The following is a 19,182-nucleotide window of genomic DNA, read 5'->3' as shown; positions in this document are numbered from 1 at the left end:
TTCCATTAAAAAAGAATGGAAGAGTGTTAGAGCTCAAGAGAGTGAAACCCCTGTCGCATCGTTTTCTGCTTGCTACATAAGCCAGTGTATTCCTCATTTTAAAAGCACCCCAAGTCAGGTCTTAGCGAGTGCTCTGTTGAATCCACAAGACTGATGTCTCTTTGACCACTTTCTTTCTCTGCAGCATGGATCAGCAAGGCTCTTCCGTTCTTCCAGCAAAGGCTTCCAAGGTACAACTCAAACAAGCCATGGTTCCTTGATGACAAACAAACAGCATCAAGGCAAATCAAATAATCAGTATTACCATGGCAAAAAGAGGAAACACAAGAGGGATGCCCCCCTCTCAGACCTTTGTAGATAGTCGGCGTTGTACGATGGACTGTCTTCTGTGTGCAGTGATCTCGTGCTCAGGACAGTTGGATAGGGACTCCTGGCATTCGGGAGCCTTACGCTGTTCAGACTCTGATTTAGCAACTGCGTTTTTTCCCAGCTCGCCACGGAATGGATCATGAAGACTGACAACTGCAAAAACAAAAAGCAAGCAAAAAAGGGGGAAAAAAAAAAAAGGCTGCTCATTTGATAAGTCATATGCTACAACAGGGTCATTTTAAGATTTAAAGCTTGAATGTAAAATAAATCTATTTCTCATTGGCTTTATGCAGAGTTATAGGGAATAGTATTCAGTGTGGGTAGGGTGATAGAAACAAAAACCGATTTCAGAGGATGGGGTGGGGAAAGAAAACAAAAGTATCTCATAGGAAGTCCAGATTCCAAAGGGGAAAGTGATCTGTGCATGTTTTCTTTTTCTTTTTTTTTTAATATTTTTGCATATATTTACCATTTTATTGTGTGTATATATAGATGACCATATAGGAAATTGATATTTGTAATAGTGGATTTGTTAATACTTTTTACATAACATTACTGTTTAAATTGTAAACAGATTTTTCTCAGGATTAGTTTGAAAAATAATCTGACTTGTCATCTTAACATCCATATATAGGGAAGTGATTAGTTCTATTACTCAATTTGTTTTCCTCAGCATTGAAATGACTTACTAGAACCCTTGTGACCTGCTGCAAAAATTTTTCCTCTCTAAAGAAAAGGTTTATGGTGGCAAATGACGTTTTATTTTGTAAAAAAAAAAAAAAAAAAAAAAAAATGTACTATGTACTTTTGTGTAAACACTGAAAAAATCTCTAGTCATCTCTAAGAATTACCTTGCAACTGTTTTCTACAGTGCTGTCGTCTTGGGCAATGGGCAATTACATGACTTTGTGTTTGTTTCCTTTGCAGTCTTTTTTTGTTTTGTTTTTCTTCCTAATAGGACAAAAAAGGCCACCCGCGTCCAGTCCCATTGCTGTTGCAGTGACTCCCCGAGTTCCACAGACTTTGCATGCTGGCCCTTCTAATCCTGTGTACCGCGCGTGCTTGTTTTTCTCATCTCTTATTCTTTTTTAAATCCATGCTTAACTAAACTGTGGGAGAGAATAACTGTAAACAGCTTTAATTAAATCATACTTATAAAAAACTATTTTCTTATACTCCACTTTATGCTTTTGGTATTGTTGATCTTTAAAAATTAAATGGTCTTTGATAATGGATCTATTTTGTATTGCCTTATTAAGACCAAATACTTCTTGTCATCCCATTCTTTATCCTCTCCTTCCATGGAATTGTTATCTTTAATTAAAACTTTTTAAAACATTGGCTTGTTTCAATCCTGTAAATTTTGGTTGTGGTCAGCTTTGAGCACCAGTGAGATGTATAATTCTGTTATCCATCCCATGTTGAGTTTCAAACTCGGGAATATTGAATATAATAGGATGTAAGTGACATTTCTGAAAATGCTTTCTTTCAATGTGAAAGCTCTTATGTTTAGCATCAGTGTGTGTGGCTCTGTTAATTATAGCCATTTCTGAAATGAGATTCTTTTATATATATACACATACACACATATGTGTGTGTGTGTATATACATACATATATATATATACATATAAAGTACTATTGGCTTTTAGGAATTTCTTTTATATACATTTATGAAATACTGAAGACCAATCAGACCATTAATGGACACTTAGTGCAACTTTTTATAAAGAAAATAATGCTAAAGTAAGACCAAAACTGATGTCATCACTGAAATTAACAGTTGTCAATATGTTCGTATTTTAATTCACAACAGAAAAATGTGTTCCACAACTGGAAACTCCTGGTACTTGTGTAAACTGTGGAAAATTTTAAATGTGATGTTATTTTGACAATGTTTTAAATTTTCGAGTCCCATTTTATTCTGATCAGAATTTTTATCAAGATGTTGAGCTTTTGTTCTTTGAAACCAGTTTGTCATAACATATCGTGCATAATCACAGTATTTATTTCTAGGACTCTTGCGAACGTGTAGACTGATGTTTACTGCTAAGGGAACAATTATTTATAAAATAATATTAAATCCAGTATTAGCTGCCAATTTCAGACACTTAATACTTGCAGAGATCCATTGTTACATTTACCACACTGAAGTTTTTTTCCTTTGTTGTTTTGTTTCGTTTTAAGAATCACCCTCATTGTTGAAAGTAAATGTACTCTTAGGGTGCAGATATTAGCGTCCCAATAAGCATGTGATTATATTAAGGTGGTGGTAGCGGGAAGATAATCTTGATTCCATTGGGAATCTTAGGTTTTCGTAAATTTATTGGGAAAATAGTTTTTCCTGTACTGCTGAAGTTTCTTTTTGGTAAACAGTATCTTTCTAAAAGAAAAAGCATGAAGGAGAAATTGAGGTGTGTATATATCCTCAAATGACCAGCATTGTATTCGTGAATACTGTGTATCTTGCAATGAACAGTGTGGAAAGCTGTTCATTTTTCAATCTGAAGTAAAAATACTTTCAAGAACTTTTAGTTTGCCTGCTCATTTGTTTTTGTACATTTCATCTCTGTATTTATAGACTCCTTTTTTCTTTTTTTGAGTTCCAATGCTTTCTATAAAGATTTTGTGACTATATCAGAAATGTGTCATTTAAATATTACAGTCCATCCATACTCATGAGTCATAACCTTCCTTTGCTCGTACTTGTAGAAGGGGATCTTACAAATCTGCCTCGCTGTGGTGACATTTCTCTGGCAGTCATGTATTACGCGTACCTGGTTGGTGTCGAAGCTCCTTGAAAAGTCATAATAAAAACATTTCAGTATTTATCTGGTTTTAGAAGTGCTGATAGTTTGTAGACGTGTCCATGCAAAACCTGAGTGCTTAAGTGTTGATGACAAAGGTAAACGCATTTTCTCCCTCCAGTTTTAAGGTGTCCATTGAAGGTGCCTGGTTTTTAGTGTCTTTGTCTTGTTCGGAGATGTTGCACACGGTTTCCAAATCTCGCTTTGATTACTGGCTTTACGTGTCGTTGCCCTCCAGGCTTCAACAGTTGATCATACTATATTTTTGTCCTAATTTCAGTGTGTTTTACCTTTATTTGCATTTTGTGCCGGTCATTAAAACTTGGGTCATTTGCTTTGGCTCCAGATATTCCTGGGTAAAGTCTTCACAGGGTAAAAGCCTGCGTGCTAGGGACAGTGTGACTAATCGTCTGTTTTTTTTTTCTCTGAAGTCTCGTACCTCCCAAGTGTTTTCTCATTCCCTCCCCCGTGTCATGGTAAGTGTGAGTTGTGTTTGTCTTAACCTGTGGACTAGTGTTTGGGGTTTCCAGAGCTGTAGGCGGGCCAGGAGAGAGGATGGCCACGGTGAACTGCGGGACCCTCTTCCTGCCACGTGCTCACTGCAAAGACTTCTCCATTTAGGTTAGGATGTAGTTATCAAGGTTGCTCTGTAGAAATCCCTAGAAATCACTGTTATCGGGGATTACCATTAAGTTGTGTTGATATTCTTACTGTTCATGGTTGCGTGTCCATTTTACTTCCAACGTTGACGTACAGTTTGAAACCGATCCGTTCCTCCAATGAGAACATGCTGTTGATGTCTTAGTGTGCAGTCACTAACTGGGAATGTTGATAGGAGGTTGGTTGCTTCTCAATTAACTTTTCAGACACTAAGTGGTAACATATAAAAAAGACCTCCCCAATTTTGCTCTGATAAATACTGAAGTGTTAAATTAATGATCAGAAGAGTTCATTCTCACCCATCAGTTCTTGCTCTCTGAGCTCATTCAGCGGCTTCGATTAGTGGAGAGCAACATTCTCATCAACTGTTTTGTGAGGAAAGCATTCCGTAAATGGCTCTGTTGAGCTTAATTGAGTAGAAAGTTATATTTAATAGCCACTCTTTATTCTAGTTTTCATCAGTGACTTAATTCATCTAGTGAAATACTTAGAGAATGGTGTAGCATCACCGTGGGAACAAAGATATGTAAGAGCAGTTCGTCGGAAGTGCTGTCTGTATCTTGCCTCGGCTTCTGAACCTCAAGAGTATCTTGTCAAAACATTTATGGGCGGAATCAACGTTAAAAGAACAAATTTCAGTATGCTACTTGATATTTAACGTAACTAAGAAGTCAGATTTTACCATGGAAGTTATTTGCATGGCTCGTAAAGGAGAAGCCCATTTCTCTCCCATCTTCTTGTGAGCTGTTTTAACTTGATGCCTTGAGCAACTTTTTTTTTTTCCCATCAAAGATAATAACCAGCTGTAGAAATCAAATGTTGACAGAATTATTCACCAGGAGAATTGCTTATAAACTCTGCTGATGTACTTGCTATCCAGAATTAAATATTTACTTAAGGGCAGTTTTTAGTTAATACACTGCTAATGTTTGTTTTACTCTAATGCAGGTTTTGTGATTTTTAAGTATTTGGCCTTTACATTTTCTACTTAAGTATATGCCCTATTAAATTGAACCTAGTCCACAGTCTACTAGCCAGAAGGAGGTCACACTGTAGAAGAGACTGAACGAGAGAGAGAGAGAATGCATCCCCTTTGCTAGTTGTGAACTTGAGGTGTTTCCCGGATTTACTGAGAGAAACGTTGGCCGTATCACTAAGAACAGATGATAACAGGAAATCTCTTAATTTGTATATTTCAGCGCAAGTGTTTATTAGTATTTGCACATCATTATCTTTGCATTTTAACGTAAGTCCCTGTGGTTCTGGACGGCCTTGTGTGCTTCTCATTGCGGCAGCTTCTGTGTGACTACAAGCCTGGGGCCCCACTAAGGAAATAGTCTGGATGAATTTGTTAGGAGTGTTGTTTTACCTTAAAGATGCAGGAGTAATGACAGATGATGAAGTATCACAAGCTGGCCATTACCAGACCCGTGGGGTGGGTGGGTTGGGGGAAACAGAGGCCCAGGAGAAGCATTATCTAAAGCCAGTAACTTGGTGAAGCTAACTTAGCCCTCCTCTCTTACGGATTGTAGTCAGCCATCCCTTCTAAAGAGAGCGCAATTATTTATTGGTTATCAGCCAGATTTTTTTTAGTTTAAATTTATCTCGCCTTTCAACTTGGGTTCTGTGCAGTCCATGGCTGTGCCCTAAATCGTTTCATTATTACCTTTTATATTTGGTTGCAGTTTCTCATAGTATGTCTTTTTGTCCCTAAACTGAAATCTCCAAAATTTAAGATCCCTCTCTGATTTTTATATATTTAAATTTGAAGGAGTCACTTAAAAAAAAAAAAGTCTTTTGAAAGTCCTGTAATCCTAAAATAACCCAAAGACTTAATGATAAGTATCAGGATCTTCACTGTACTCGTCACGAAAAAGCACTGTCTTACTGCACAGTGTGAATGGTGAACGTGTAGTTTCTGGATATAAAATGTGAATGGACGATTGAGAGAAACCTCGTTTAGTGGAATATACATAGATATATATATTTAGAAGTTTGGCGAGCCAGTGTTTGTTTTTAATAACCTTTTCATTTATTTCCTTCTTTGATTAGCATTGCCTTCTGTGTTAAGAAATGTGGACTCCTGTGAGGTGCTGGAGGTTTGAATCATCTTGAAAGCTTTCCAATCTTGTCTAGTTACCGCTGCAGAGGCACTAAGGAATTTACCAGAAAAAGAGATTTGATTCAAATGATTTATGAAATCTCGACATTTCCTGAGGTCATATCCTGGGCACCAGTTACCAATACTATGAATGAATTGCACACCTGGAAGCTTTTTTTTTTTTTTTTAAGCTAATGATTTCTTCAAAGATGTCAATTGTTTGCCTCGAAAATTTTATAAATTGCATTTCTACGCACATCTGCCCCCAGTGCTTACCACTGGGCTTATTATTCATAATCTGCAATTCAATAAAGGCTTTGTGCTTTCATTTATCTTCCAAAACCTCTGGTATGAGCCTTTATGTAAAACTTGAATGGCTATTTAAAAAATTACCGTGTACTTCTAAAGGCAGCCCTGTTTAGACCGATGAGAGGTTTTTCTGTACATAGATAGCGTTTCTGTGCGTTTTTAGCCTTTTTAATGCCAGTTGCGGAGTGGGAGACGCTTTAAGATGCTCTTTTTTTCTCCTGCCCCGGGGTCCTAGCCAAAGATAGCGATGGGCCTCTCCACAGGCACTGCAGACTGAAACCGGCCCCCTAGAGAGTCTGGCATTCGCAAATGCCAACCCAGTTCTCTCCTTTGCTTTAATGCAAGGGGTTATGCTCGCTGCGCTAAGAAGTTGAATACTTGACCATAGGTTTAGTGGAGCAACCCGTTACACAGCCTGTTACAGTAGAATAATGAAAATGTCTGGTTCTCCAAAGAACAGAGAAAGAAGCAGGGTTAATAACCAAACGCATCCTGAGCATGTTTTCCTGAGGGAGGAGTGGCGGTCCCGGGACTTGGACCGATGGTGCTTGCCTGGCCCCCAGCTGATTGGCGGTGAAGAAAATCCTGGATAGTTTGCCTCAAGATCATCACAAGCTGATTGAGAGTTTATAGACAACTGGCTGTTAAAGCCAGCCTGCCCCTCCAGCCTGGTCTCTTCTGTTCACTTCTTGCATGTGGATTGGAAATGTTCTTTAAAAAAAAAATATGTATGATCAAAATATCCTGTTAGCATCCCAGAAGTTTCTCAAACGGTAAATTAGAGAATGAACTGAATATACAGGACAAGTTTGTCCATCTACCTAGACATGGTGAATATACTTAATTTCTCAAACAATGTGTGAATGTACCATTGTGAAGAAATGTAAATAATATGTAAATATCTAAATGAAGGGATCTGGTTGCCCCTTACCCTCTCTCTTTTTTTTTTTTTTTTTTTTATTTACCTATCTGAGACAGAGTGCAGAGGGAGAGAGAGAAGCAGGCTACCCACGGAGCAGGGAGCCCGATGCAATGCGGGGCTGATCCCAGGACTCGATCATAACCCGAGCCTAAGGCAGGTGCCCAACCAACTGAGCCACCCAGGCGCCCCATGCCCTTTACCCTCTGATCCCACCTAGCTCCCCAGAGCTAACCACTTTCATATTTTGGGATGTAGCTGCCTAGATTTTTTTTTAAAATGCATTTACGTACATAACATATCTGCCCATACATAATGCCAGGTGGTCTTTTGCCCTTTTACCAAAATGGTATATTGTGGTATTCTGCAACTCCCCTCCCCTCTAGAGAGCTCGTGCCTTGTCAATACAGACACTGGTCTATTTCATTCCTTTTCATGATACAGACTTTTGTTTGCAAGTAGCTTTAGTAAATTAACATGTCAGACACCCCAAGGCCCTTATAAGCTGATAGATCTGTGAAATATCCAGTACTTGAGCTTACCTCAAACGGATTTTATTGAAGTATTGCTATTCAATGGCACTTCTCCTGAACTGAGTTTTCTAGGGAAAAAAAAATTTCCCCCAGTTTTATCTTCTTTTAGGTGAATTTTCATGAGTTGCTTTAAGAAGTTTCATCTTTGATACTTCTGCTAGGATTGAAATGTAAACGCAACATGGTCATCTGAAACTTTTTCGAAAACGTGGCCCTTGACAGAAGTGATTTTAAAAAGACAGTTATTGATCATTCTCCACCACCTGCCCCCTAAAACTGGGTATCTTAGTTTTACGATCCTTCCGTAACTGCAAGCAGCAACAACTAAAACTCTAAAAATGTTCTGTGTGTGAAAGGAGGATGACTTGGATGGTGAGCAGAGAGAGGGAAATTTGGCCTGAAGAAGGAGCCAGTTATTTGGGTCAGAGAGAGCGGAGAGCTGCCTTGAAATTTGTGGGGGAAATCTGGGAAAATTCTGTTGGAAAAAGAGGATGAAAAGGTGGCTGTGGGAAATTCCAGAGTGTCTCCCTACTCCTTAGGAACATAGTGATGGGTTTTGTTTTTTTTTAGGAGATAATTTTCCTTGAAATCACTTTCTTAGGCTCTCATTATTTGATTGTAGAATTTCTGCTGTAATTTCTATTCATAAGTGTCCAGAAAATTCTGTTACGAGATGTTCTATATTTACCAGGTCAGGTTTGACTTTTAAATTGGGAACATTTTCACTAAGTAAAACGTTTTATACTTTTTGTTTGTCTAAGAAACCATTTAAAAGATGCAAACCCATCCATGAAATAATCCATTTAGGAAATAAGCATAAATTTGTGTCTATGTGTGTGTGTGTTTCTAAAGCAAGTCACTGACTCCTATTTGAAAACATGGGATTAAAATGTTGAAGAGAAACCCGTTAGAAAAATGTCAAGGTTTAATGCCAACATTAACACGAAATGGGAGAGGGCTAAAAGTATCAGGTGGCCTGTTTAAGTGGTGTATCAGTTTTCAAAAGAGCTATTGCTCACCCCTGCATGAATGCAAACCATTTTTGTGCTTAAATCACCCAGCAGGTGTCTTCAGGAATGTGGCTTTGCACAAGGACTCAAAATAGTTGTAAGGTGCATTACATCATGCGTCTTTGTTTTTTAAAGTCCAATTCAAGGGGCGCCTGGGTGGCTCAGTCGTTAAGCGTCTGCCTTCGGCTCGGGTCATGATCCCAGGATCCTGGGATCGAGCCCCGCATCGGGCTCCCTGCTCGGCGGGAAGCCTGCTTCTCCCTCTGCCTGCCGCTCCCCCTACTTGTGTTCCCTCTCTCGCTGTGTCTCTGTCAAATAAACAAATAAAATCTTAAAAAAAAAAAAAAAAAAGTCCAATTCACGAAAACGGTGCTCTCACATAAGTAGGCAAGACCTCTGTACATGAGCCCAGGAAGTAAGGGGCGGGGGCACACAGGAACAGGCTGTGGGGGAAGGGTATGCAAGGCTGCCAGGCAGGGCCGGCTGGGGGGCACCGCGGGGTTGGGCTGGGTCCTGCCAAGGAAGTGACGAGCAGGGCGCTGGGGCAGAGCCGCAGTTTTGTCATAAAGTCAAAGAGTTCTCAAAGTCTGTGCCCCACCCCTTCCCCCTGCTTTCTCCCTGTCCTGAGGCAGCCACTTCCAACTTTTGGTGGTTTGGGGCGGGTGGAGTGTTTACCCCGATGTCTCTAAATAATATACCTGTAATGCCATTTCTTTTTTTAGGATTTTTTTTTTTTAAGATTTTTCATTTTTTTAAGTTATCTCTATGCCCAGTGCAGGGCTCGAACACACAACCCCAACATCAAGAGTCACAGGCTTCGCCAACTGAGCCAGCCAGGCACCCCTCTAATGCCACTTTTTGATGTTCAGTTCTTGAAAATCAACGTTCGGGGGCGCCTGCCTGGCTTAGTTGGAGCCTGCCACTCTTGACCTCGGGGTTGTGAGTTCGAGCCCCAGGTTGGGCGCAGGGATAACTTAAAATAAAACCATAGAGGTGCCTGGGTGGCTCAGTAGATTAGGAATCAGACTCGTGATCTTGGCTCAGGTCTTGATCTCAAGGTCGTGAGTTCAGGCCCCGCTTTGGGCTCCGCGCTGGGTGTGGCGCCTACTTGAAAAAAAAAAAAATATGTTTTAACTTCTTACCACCCCTGAACTTCTGTGCCCCAGCCTCCCAATAGAATTATATGGAATTTTGTTTAGCACGATACTCAGCGTTTACATTATCGTGACTGTGTAGATGCTGCTCTTATCGGTTGAACTGTGTAATAAAAAGATTCCTTTATTTTTCTGCATTTTTTAAAAAGATTTTTATTTATTTGACAGAGAGAGAGATAGCGAGAGAGGGAACACAAGCAGGGGGAGTGGGAGAGGGAGAAGCCGACTCCCCGCTGAGCAGGGAGCCCGATGCGGGGCTCGATCCCCGGACCCTGAGATCATGACCTGAGCTGAAGGCAGACGCTTAACCAACTGAGCCACCCAGGCGCCCTGCACAAGTCTTTTTTTCATTTGCTTGTTTTCTGAAGGGTGTTTTGTTTTGTTAGTTTTCCATGTACTTTATTGTTTTTTATAATTTTATTTAAATTCAATTAATTAACAGTGTATTATTAGTTTCCGAGGTAGAGGTCAGTGATTCATCAGTTGCAGAGAACACCCAGTGCTCATTCCATCACGTGCCCTCCTTCATGCCCGTCACCCAGTGACCCCATCCCCCACCATGCCATGTATTTTAGTAACTCACCCTCACTGCTGCCATCTTCTAAGACTCTACAAACGCTCAGGTGCTCAGGTAACCCATCACTGCCATCTTGCCAGGGGCGCCTCTCCTGCAGCTTCTGCCCAGCTGCGCCTGGTGCTCACGCGCCACCCTGCTCTCCCTGCATGTCCGCCTGGTCCCCCGCACTCGCCCCGGGGGGCAGCTCCTGTCCTCCCCATCCCCACGCTTCCCTCTTCTGTTGATAAGCTCCTCAGGGAGCAGTCCCAGGCGCTCCCTGGGAGACAAGGCACAGGCTGTAAACCTCTGAAACGGTCTGTTCTTCATTTATGCTCAAATGATAGTTTTGCTGGACACAGAATTCTGGGTTGGAGAACATTTTTCCTTCAGAATTTGAAAGCATTGCTTCATTGCTCCTCATGTTGTGAGAAAAGTTTGTTGTAACGTGTTTTTTTTTCTTCTTGAAATTTTTCGGGTCTTCTTTTTGGTTCCCAACGTTCTGAAATGTCACTGTTATGGAAACTAGGTGGGTCTGTTTTCGCCTATTCTGCGGGGCCCTGGGTGGTATGGACCCTTTCCATCTGGCACCACATGTCCCGTATTCCTGGGAAATCTGGAATCCTTATTTTTGTTTTCCTCCCTTCTGTGTTCTCTGGACCCCACAGTGACTCAGATAGCAAGTCTCTTGGACTGATTCTCTAGTTTTCTTGTCTCTTCTACCCTCTTTTCCATCTCTGACTTTCTATTCACCTTGATCTTCCAGCCCTTCTGTTGGTTTTTCATTTCTGCTATCACGTTTTTCGAGTTCTTTTCTGTCCTCAGATGTTCCTTGTTAAAAAAACAGCATCCTTGGGGCACCTGGGTGGCTCAGTCGTTGGGCGTCTGCCTTCGGCTCAGGTCATGATCCCGGGGTCCTGGGATCGAGCCCCGCATCAGGCTCCCTGCTCAGCGGGAAGCCTGCTTCTCCCTCTCCCACTCCCCCTGCTTGTGTTCCCTCTCTCGCTGTGTCTCTCTCTTCAAATAAATTAAAAAAAACAAAAAACAAAAAAAAAAACAGCATCCTGGGGCGCCTGGGTAGCTCAATTGGTTAAGCGACCACCTTTGGCTCAGGTCATGATCTCAAGGTCCTGGGATCGAGCCCCACGTTGGGCTCCCTGCTCAGTAGGGAGTCTGCGTCTCCCTCTCCCTCTGCCGCTCCCACTGCTTGTGCTCTCCTGCTCTCTGGTTCTGTCAAATAGATAAAATCCTAAAAAAAAAAACTTTATAAAAAAACAGTATCCTATTTGGTTTTGTGGTTGCAATATATTTTTTGAATCTTTGAAGATGTTAATGATACAGTTAAGTTTCTGTCTGCCTGCCTAGTCTCTGTGACCTTCATTTTTCTGTTGTCTTGGACTCTCTCTTCGGGTTTAGAGGCCTTCCTCAGACTCCTGTTTTCTGGTTCCTGCACATGTGTAAGGGGGGGGCCCACCACGCTCTCGGAAAGCCCTGCCACTCACTGTGGCAGTCAGCAGTGTGGCTCCCTCAGCGTGGTCAGGCTTGATGGCAGGGAGGAGAGGATCTCTGGGACATGGCTCATGGGGTTTCCCAGAGAATTCCTCCAGCCTGGGGTAAAGACCTGGCTGCCCACATCCTGGGAGCTGAGGGGGAACAGTGCTGGCTTGGTGGGGTGGGGACAGGGCATGTCTCTATTTCCCTGATAAATCTGCCTTTTCAATTTCTCTCTTTTTTCCTGCAGCTGGACTTGGTGTGGTCCAATCCAGACTCTGTATGTTCGCTTTTCCAGACAAAAACCCTGCAGACTCTGCTTGGGTGGGGAGGGGTGGCTGCTCAGCTGGGCAGTGGTGGTCAGGCGTGGGGAGAGATGGGCACTCTTAACTCCTTCTTAGATGTTCAAACTCCCTCCTTTAACTTAGCTCTCCCCTGCTGCTGGAGAGAGCTGGCCCCTCCACCCTCCAAGCCTTTGCGGCTTACCCGTGTAAATGGGACTGATTCTTAGCTTTCCTGGTGGCCAGTTCTTATATCTCCCGTCAGTACCACTGATCCACTTGCTTCCCACCTTCCACATCCATGTTGCTGTTTCTTCCTCTTATTTTCTCCATTCTTAGGGACCCTAAAATCCTTTGGTCGCTGTTCTAGTGGACTCATGGAGGCAGCAAATGTACATGATGGGTTCCGTCCACCATCTTTTCTGGCCAATTTTTTTCCAGTTTTATTGAGATATAATTGACATACGGCACTGTATAAGTTCAAGGTGTACAGCATAATGACTTGATCTGGCTAGTTTTTTTCTTAAGAGATTATTTACTTGAGAGAGAGAGAGCTTGAGGCGGGGGGAGGGGCAGAGGGAGAGACAGAATCTCAAGCAGATTCCAAACTGAGCACAGAGCCTGACGTGGGGCTCGACCTTATGGCCCCGAGATCATGACCTGAGCCAAAACTAAGGGCCGGGCACCCAACCAACTGAACCACCCAGGCACCCCAATCTAGCTAGTTTTCTTTTTTTTTTTAAGATTTTATTTATTTGACAGAGAGAGTGAAAGAGCACAAGCAGGGGGAGCTGCAGAGGGAGAGGGAGAAGCAGGCTCCCCCACTGAGCAGGGAGCCCAATGTGGGGCTTGATCCCAGGACCCTGAGATCATGACCTGAGCCGAAGGCAGACGCTTAACCGACTGAGCCACCCAGGCGCCCCCTGGCTAGTTTCCTAACATAAAATTGGATTGCCAGGGAGAAGGGTATAGAAAGTACATTTCAAGCCAAGTACAACTGAGCCTCAAGACTCCGTTATCTCAGGGAGTGGAGTGAAAAAGAGGATTCCCAATTCTTATCTTTGGATTGTTTCATTGTCTACTGTGACGTTCATAATCCCCTTCTAAAAGACCGTTAGCTGCATAGATCCACAGGTCCTCACTGAGCGTCTGTCTGTGATAAGCACTACCGAAGGAAACTCCTTTCTTAGGGGTAAGCAACAAGGACCATCTGGCTGGGAAGGCCCCCACTGCTCCATGTAGTGATGAGTGAGAAGTTGAACCAGGACTGAAACGATAAGCACCAATCTTGGGAAAGTTGCTCGCTGTCCCGCTTGGCTGATGCCTGCCACAGAGAAGGGCTGGGTTTGCCGAAATGAGTGACTCACAGCTTCTGTCCTAGTGACTTATTTTCTGTTTTTAAATCTTCTGTCTGCACAAGTGCAACTTGGGCTGCCACCGAAAATCATTCAGGCAACAAATGCTGATGGTTCTCGAGCTGTGGTGCACGGCTCCCCTGGGGCAGTTAATGAGGGACTCTTCAGGCAAATGTGCTCTGGAGTTTTCCATGTCCGTGTCCACTCAATGTGGACATTTGGAGACTCCCCACTTCACCTGGACAGAGACATTCAACTTTTAACTACAGCTCTGCAGTGTGGATTTGATTTCCTATGCAGACCTCTCTGCTCCAAAATTACTAAAAAATGTTTTTTACAAGTTTTATGCAGAGGTCTTTAATCTTATTTTTTTTTCTTATTGTTGTTTTAGTATGGTGTATGAGGTGGTACAGGCTAGTTTTTCCTCAAATGGTAGCCAATTCATCCAACACTTAGATACTGAAGAAACCATTCCTTTTCCTTTCTGATTTCAAGTGCCATCCTTGTCACTAAATAAACACACCTGGCTTTTTTTAACAATGCGTATTTGCAGACCCCTCCCCGGGATCAGAATCCCTGGGAGAGGGACTCTAACGTCTCTGAAAATCAGTGCTTTGGAGCCTTGCTACCGGGGGGCGCTGGCCTCAGGGCCGGGAGCACTCGCACCTCTGGGGAGCTTGGTGGAAGTTAAAATTCTCGGTAGCCGGAGGACCTGCTGAATCAGACTCCAAGGGGGGCCCAGCGGTGTGTGTTTCCACCAGGCCTCTGGGCCATTCTGACTTCGGCTCCAGTCCGCCAGTCATTCGCTGAGGGCAGCGTGCAGGGGGCATCGTGAGCTAGCTGGCCACAGCGCAGATGTGGGGCTGCCTTGGCCATTAGTGGGAAGTTCACGGCTCGCACCGATGCAAGCATTGTGTTGAACTCACTTTCCCCAGCTCCGTTTTCCTGTCTGCTGTCAGGAGAGCTGGTCATAGAATTACGAAAAGATGACACACACACCACAGGGTGGGAAGTCACAGCATCGCGCCCTAAACCCCGCCACCCCCATACCCCGCAAAGGGGCTGAGGGCGGAAGGGACAGGCCTGAGCGTGAGCCCCGGCAGGTCCATCCCCCGCCCAGGGCTCACCCCTCACTCTCTTCAGGCTTGACCTTGGCAGCCAGGACACCCCAGCCTGGAGCTGAGACGCTCACTGGTCTTGAGGCCTGGGGCAAACTCACTTCCTGGCTTCTGCTCAGGGGCGGAGCTGCAGGGTGGGCGGGGCCAGGTGCAGACGCCGGCTGATGAGGATTAGGTGTGCCCACTCTCTTGCCCGCTGCTGAGATGCCCATTTCCTGCGCAGGGAAGTCCCAGGCCCTCCGATCTTCCTCTGTGAGCCCTCGGGATGCAGCAGCGACCTCACCAGGGTAGCGGCCCAGCTCCGGCCCACAGGGCCAGGTGCCACCATCTGGATGCCGGGAGGCGGTGGGAACTGGATTTGGGGAATCAGGGCGGGCTTGCTGCACGAAAGGGTTAGCAGTCTCAGCTGGGACCTCCCTCCCACCCACCATCTGGGTTGGAAGATCAGATTTTCACCTTCCAGCACTCCGCCATCTGATTCCTCAACATAGTTCCAAAGTGGGTGTCCACTGGGCTGGGTTCGAGGCCTACTGCGGGGTCAAGGCGCAAAGACCCAGACCCTGGGTGTCGCTTCCCTGGAGGGTAACCTAATGCGCCTGGCTCCGGGTGCCGTCACAGGGTTCCAAGTAGATCGGCGTCTCTCCAGCCTGCTTGTCATCGGATCACCTGCGCTTGATAAACTGCACGTTCTCAGCAATCTTTCCTGCGGAACTCGGGCGAGGGACTCCGAGGTCGGGGCGGGAGAAATGGGCCTAACCGCTGCCCACGTGACCCCTCTCAGCAAAGCCATTATTCCATAATGGGCGTCAGTGCAGTTTGGACAGGTGGACTCATGAAGGTCTCAGTTAAACGCTCTGCTGGTCGCCTCCTTTGTCCCTCCCAGCTGTGACTCAGGAGTGCTTTCTTGCTCACCCAGCCTGGGTGCCTCGGAAACAGGGCAGATGTTTTTGCTGCCGGCACTGGGGCCCCACCCTGGGCTGTAGGCAGCAGTGAGTGGGGTCACGATGGGGTTAGACACCTACTTTCTGACAATACCTTCTTTCTTAGGCCTGCTTTATCTTCCTCGTGTCTGTGAGCACGGTGCTCGGGGGCGGCTCCCATCTCCGGACGCCCCGGGAGTTTAAGGCCGGGGAGAGGCAGAAAGTTTCCACCTAAGCTTCCTTCATCTTGGCAGGAGGGCATTAGCCCGAAGTCTACAGTTCCTTCTAGAAAAGGGCGTTCCTGGAAGGGGGTGGTGGTGAACTGGAGCAGAAACAGCTGAAAGAGTTTGCTAGAAAGTGTTTCCCTCTGGGGGTGGAGCAGCACCCCGTGCGTCCACACACGTGCGTGACTTTGAGAAAAAATACTTCGGTATTCTGGGGACACGTCTGGTCTCCTGCTCCCGTTCTCAGGGGGCCCGGGGCGCGGGCGGGGCTCGTTCTCGGCACCGCGGGTGGAACTGCAGCCGGGCGGGGGCGGGCGGCGCCTGAAGGCGGACGGGGCGTCGGGCCCCCGCCGCGGCCAGGCTCGGGGCTCGGGGCTCGGGGCTCGGGCGGCCAGCGGGGGGCGCCTGCGGCCGCTCCGCCGCCCCCGCCCGCACTGCCGGATCCCGCCCGCGGCCGGCGGCGCGGCCACTCGGGCGGCGGCGGAGGCGGCGGCGGCCGGAGCGCCCGCGGGAGCGGCGGCGGCGGCAGGTGAGCGCGGCGGCGGCGGCCCGGGCCCGGGCGCGGGGAGGCGCGGCGACCCCGAGTGGCAGCGCGCGCCGCCGTTCGCGTCCCCGGCGCCCCCTCCCCGCGTCGCGGGGGGTTGTCGCGCGGGGTGTCTGCGCGCTCCTCGCCGGGCGGAGCCCCGGTGGGTGTGGGGCCGGCTCCCCGGAAGGGCGCGGAGTTGGGATGCCGGGCCGAGCGGCCCCCGCTCCCCGCGCTCTGCTCCTCCTGCGAGGTTTGGGGGGGGGTCTTCTGGGATGCTCCCTCCCTGGGTCCTCCGCCCCCCTCCGCCCGGCCCTTGCCCGGGGCCGCGGGAGAGCCTCGCAGACAGAGCCCCCGCCGGCAGGAGCTGCGGCCCAGCCCCACTTTCCGGAGGGCAAGACTGAGACCTGCGGGAGGGACGCGGCTCTGTGCCCTCCCCCGCCTGCACCCCGGGCCGGTGGCCTGCGGACCAACGCTGTTAAGCTTGTTGGCCTGTGATGGTCCAGAGGGGCTGGCTGGTTCGGTTTCCCAGACTTGGACAAGGGGGCCAGTAGATGTATTGCAAGTAACAATAATACCTCAAGGGGAGAAGGCTCAGTGAGGGCCAGACCAGGGGTTGGGGTTGGAGGCAGTCCAACCACAGCCCGGGCTGAGCAGGACCCCTCGCCGGTTGCGGGAGAGGGGGATGGGAGAGAGAGCAAGGCGCTGGCCCCTGACTTAGATCCCCAGGGGGCGAAACCTGAAACCTAACCCTTACACCTGAAGGAAACGGGTAATGGTGGTGGTAGCCGACCCTGGTTGGCCGAGAGAGGCTGGAGCCTTTCTCGGTGGGGTGTGAAGGTTTCTATCTTGGGTCCCCTCCCCCAGAGGCCAAGAACTCATGTTCTTTCTGAGTCCCAGAGTCAACGCTGGAAATGAGACTTTAGGGCCCGTTACTAGAATTGGAGCCTTTCAGGGGGGAGCACAGTTGCCCCGGGTGGTGGGGCTGTGCCCAGAAGGGCCGGACCCGGACCAGCCCCCGGCGTGCTGAAGCGCCCTCAGACCTGGTCCAGAGTGATGCTCAACTGGGGTGTGGATGGATGGCCACAGGCCTGCGCTGGTCTCAGGGCACGAGGCTGGGGGCTCGGCAGGCAGGGCTTTGGGGCTCTGTGAGGCCCTGCTTTGACACGTGGGCAGCTGCCCTCATAGTAGCGGGGAGCTTGTGTGGTGTAGACCCCGGGTGTAGCAAGGAGGCCCCACAGGAGTGGCCTGCTGCATCAGGGGAGCCGGGGTGGGCCGCTGCCTCCCCCAGGGCTCAATGTTCAGGATCCACATGCGGGGTCCTCTTCCCTCAGCTCTTGACGCTCTTAGGCGTCAGAGAGAGGTTGCTCTTGGGCCTTTTATGGCGGGTGGGGGGGGCAGGGAGAGGTGGGAGCCCTCTGATTTCTGAGGCCAGATGGCTTACGAAGCCACGGCACATCCCTTAGATCTTTTGATCCTGTGATTTAGGGCTGGAATGGCCACCCCATCTTTAGGTGGGAAAGCTGAGGTCTTCAAAGGTCTCGTGACAAGGTAGACCTGGAGCTGGGACTAGGGCCTGGCCTCTTGGTCTTCCCGTCCTATTCTGGCATGGTTCTGGGGAAGTCTGTTTGAGTACACATTGGGAGCCGGACCCCACCCCAACAGGCCGAGTCAAGTGGACCCCCTAAACCCCCCACCAAGGGCACAACACATTGCCTGCTCACCTCTCCTTTCCTCCGGCTCCTCATTTTCCCCGAGGATGCGCTGGGGCTTTGCCGCTGACCTCCACCTCTTGGATCCTTTTCCTCTGTACCTGGGCTCACAGGCATGGCTGATGGGGCAGAGGGGCTTATGCTGACTCTGTGGCTGACTCCAGCAAGGGAGCCCTGAGTGGCCAGCCTCAGCAGGGGGCACAGAGACGAGTTAGGCATGCTCCCTGCCCTCCTGAGTCCACTAGCCCACTGGGGAGACTAAGGGCACCTTGACCCCAAACACCTCTGTAGGGAGAGGCTCACACAGCAGGGCAGGCCCGTCCTGCACCCGGGACACTGGAGAAGGACGGACAGGCAGAGGTCTGCATTGGGACATCTTCGGGGGAGTCTGGTGATCGATCTTTTTCTTCTTCATTCATGCTTGTTGTATTTTCAAAATTGTCTCAAAGGAAGAAAAGCAAAACTCTGGAAAACTTTCAAGAGAACTTCTGCCTCTGAAGCTCGGACCGGGGTTTGTGGGTCTGGTCTGGGGACAGATGTAAACTTCTGAATTTAATCGGGTGTCCAAGGGGAAGGTCCCAGGATTTTGAAATATTTCAGCACAGATTAGCCTTAAAGCCAACAGAACAGCCTGGAACTCAAGCAGAAGACAACATCCTAATTGGTCTGTTGCAGACCTTCCTGGTATCTGGTGTGAGTCTGAGGGGAGCTGTGACTCACCACCAGCCCAGCGGCTGGAGAGACTTGTCATGGGGGCTGGCTGGCAGGGGGATGGGGGCCGGGGGTGACGGTAGCCTCCAGGTCCTGAGCCACACCCATTTAGGAACCAAAGAGAGTGGTTTCCTAAGCTGATGCTTGGCCTGGGTTAGAACTGGGGAGAGGGGCCCCCAGCCCAGAGAGCAGTTGATGACTCCACATCCCGGAGGGTCCTCACTGAGGAAGCCAAGTACGTGGGATCAGCCCACAGGCTCCTTCTCCTCTCTGAGTAGCACAGGCTGCATGACCCCTCGAGTCCTGCGTCTTTTCTGCTCCCTGCACAGAGAACTCCATTCCTACCTCCCAGCCCTCATGTTTGCTGTTCCTTCTTCCTGTAAACCCTTCCCTCCCATGCAACCCCATCAGGTGTCTTAGAAAGTGCTCTGCC

General features: G+C 47.6%; 2 protein-coding genes across 6 annotated transcripts in view; both read left to right on the top strand.

Annotated features, from left to right (window-relative positions):
• The window catches only part of TENT4B (terminal nucleotidyltransferase 4B), a 75,393-nt gene extending 69,297 nt beyond the window's left edge, over positions 1–6,096 (top strand). Inside the window, exons 12-13 of one of the 4 annotated variants that reach the window (XM_064581663.1) lie at positions 185–230; positions 5,888–6,096. In XM_064581663.1, the coding sequence (XP_064437733.1) occupies positions 185–230; positions 5,888–5,940 (99 nt within the window). In that variant the 3' untranslated portion in view covers positions 5,941–6,096. Of the gene's footprint in view, positions 1–184; positions 3,006–5,887 lie in introns of those variants that run through there. The other 3 variants (XM_064581662.1, XM_045870024.3, XM_045870011.3) reach the window with 3 other exon arrangements.
• Positions 6,097–16,191: 10,095 nt separating this feature from the next.
• ADCY7 (adenylate cyclase 7) overlaps positions 16,192–19,182 on the top strand; it is a 51,210-nt gene continuing 48,219 nt past the window's right edge. The window contains exon 1 of one of the 2 annotated variants that reach the window (XM_054506481.2): positions 16,192–16,332. The gene's annotated coding sequence lies outside the window, so the exon portion shown is untranslated. The remainder of the gene's footprint in view (positions 16,333–19,182) is intronic. The other variant, XM_045870025.3, reaches the window with a different exon arrangement.

Source organism: Mirounga angustirostris, unplaced genomic scaffold, assembly GCF_029215605.1.
Source record: "Mirounga angustirostris isolate CCGP_5_RB_7025 unplaced genomic scaffold, mMirAng1.0.hap1 SCAF_16, whole genome shotgun sequence".
In the NCBI taxonomy this organism is placed as follows: domain Eukaryota; kingdom Metazoa; phylum Chordata; class Mammalia; order Carnivora; family Phocidae; genus Mirounga; species Mirounga angustirostris.
The sequence above is the reverse complement of the archived record's forward strand: the minus strand, read 5'-3'. Positions and strand labels throughout refer to the sequence as shown.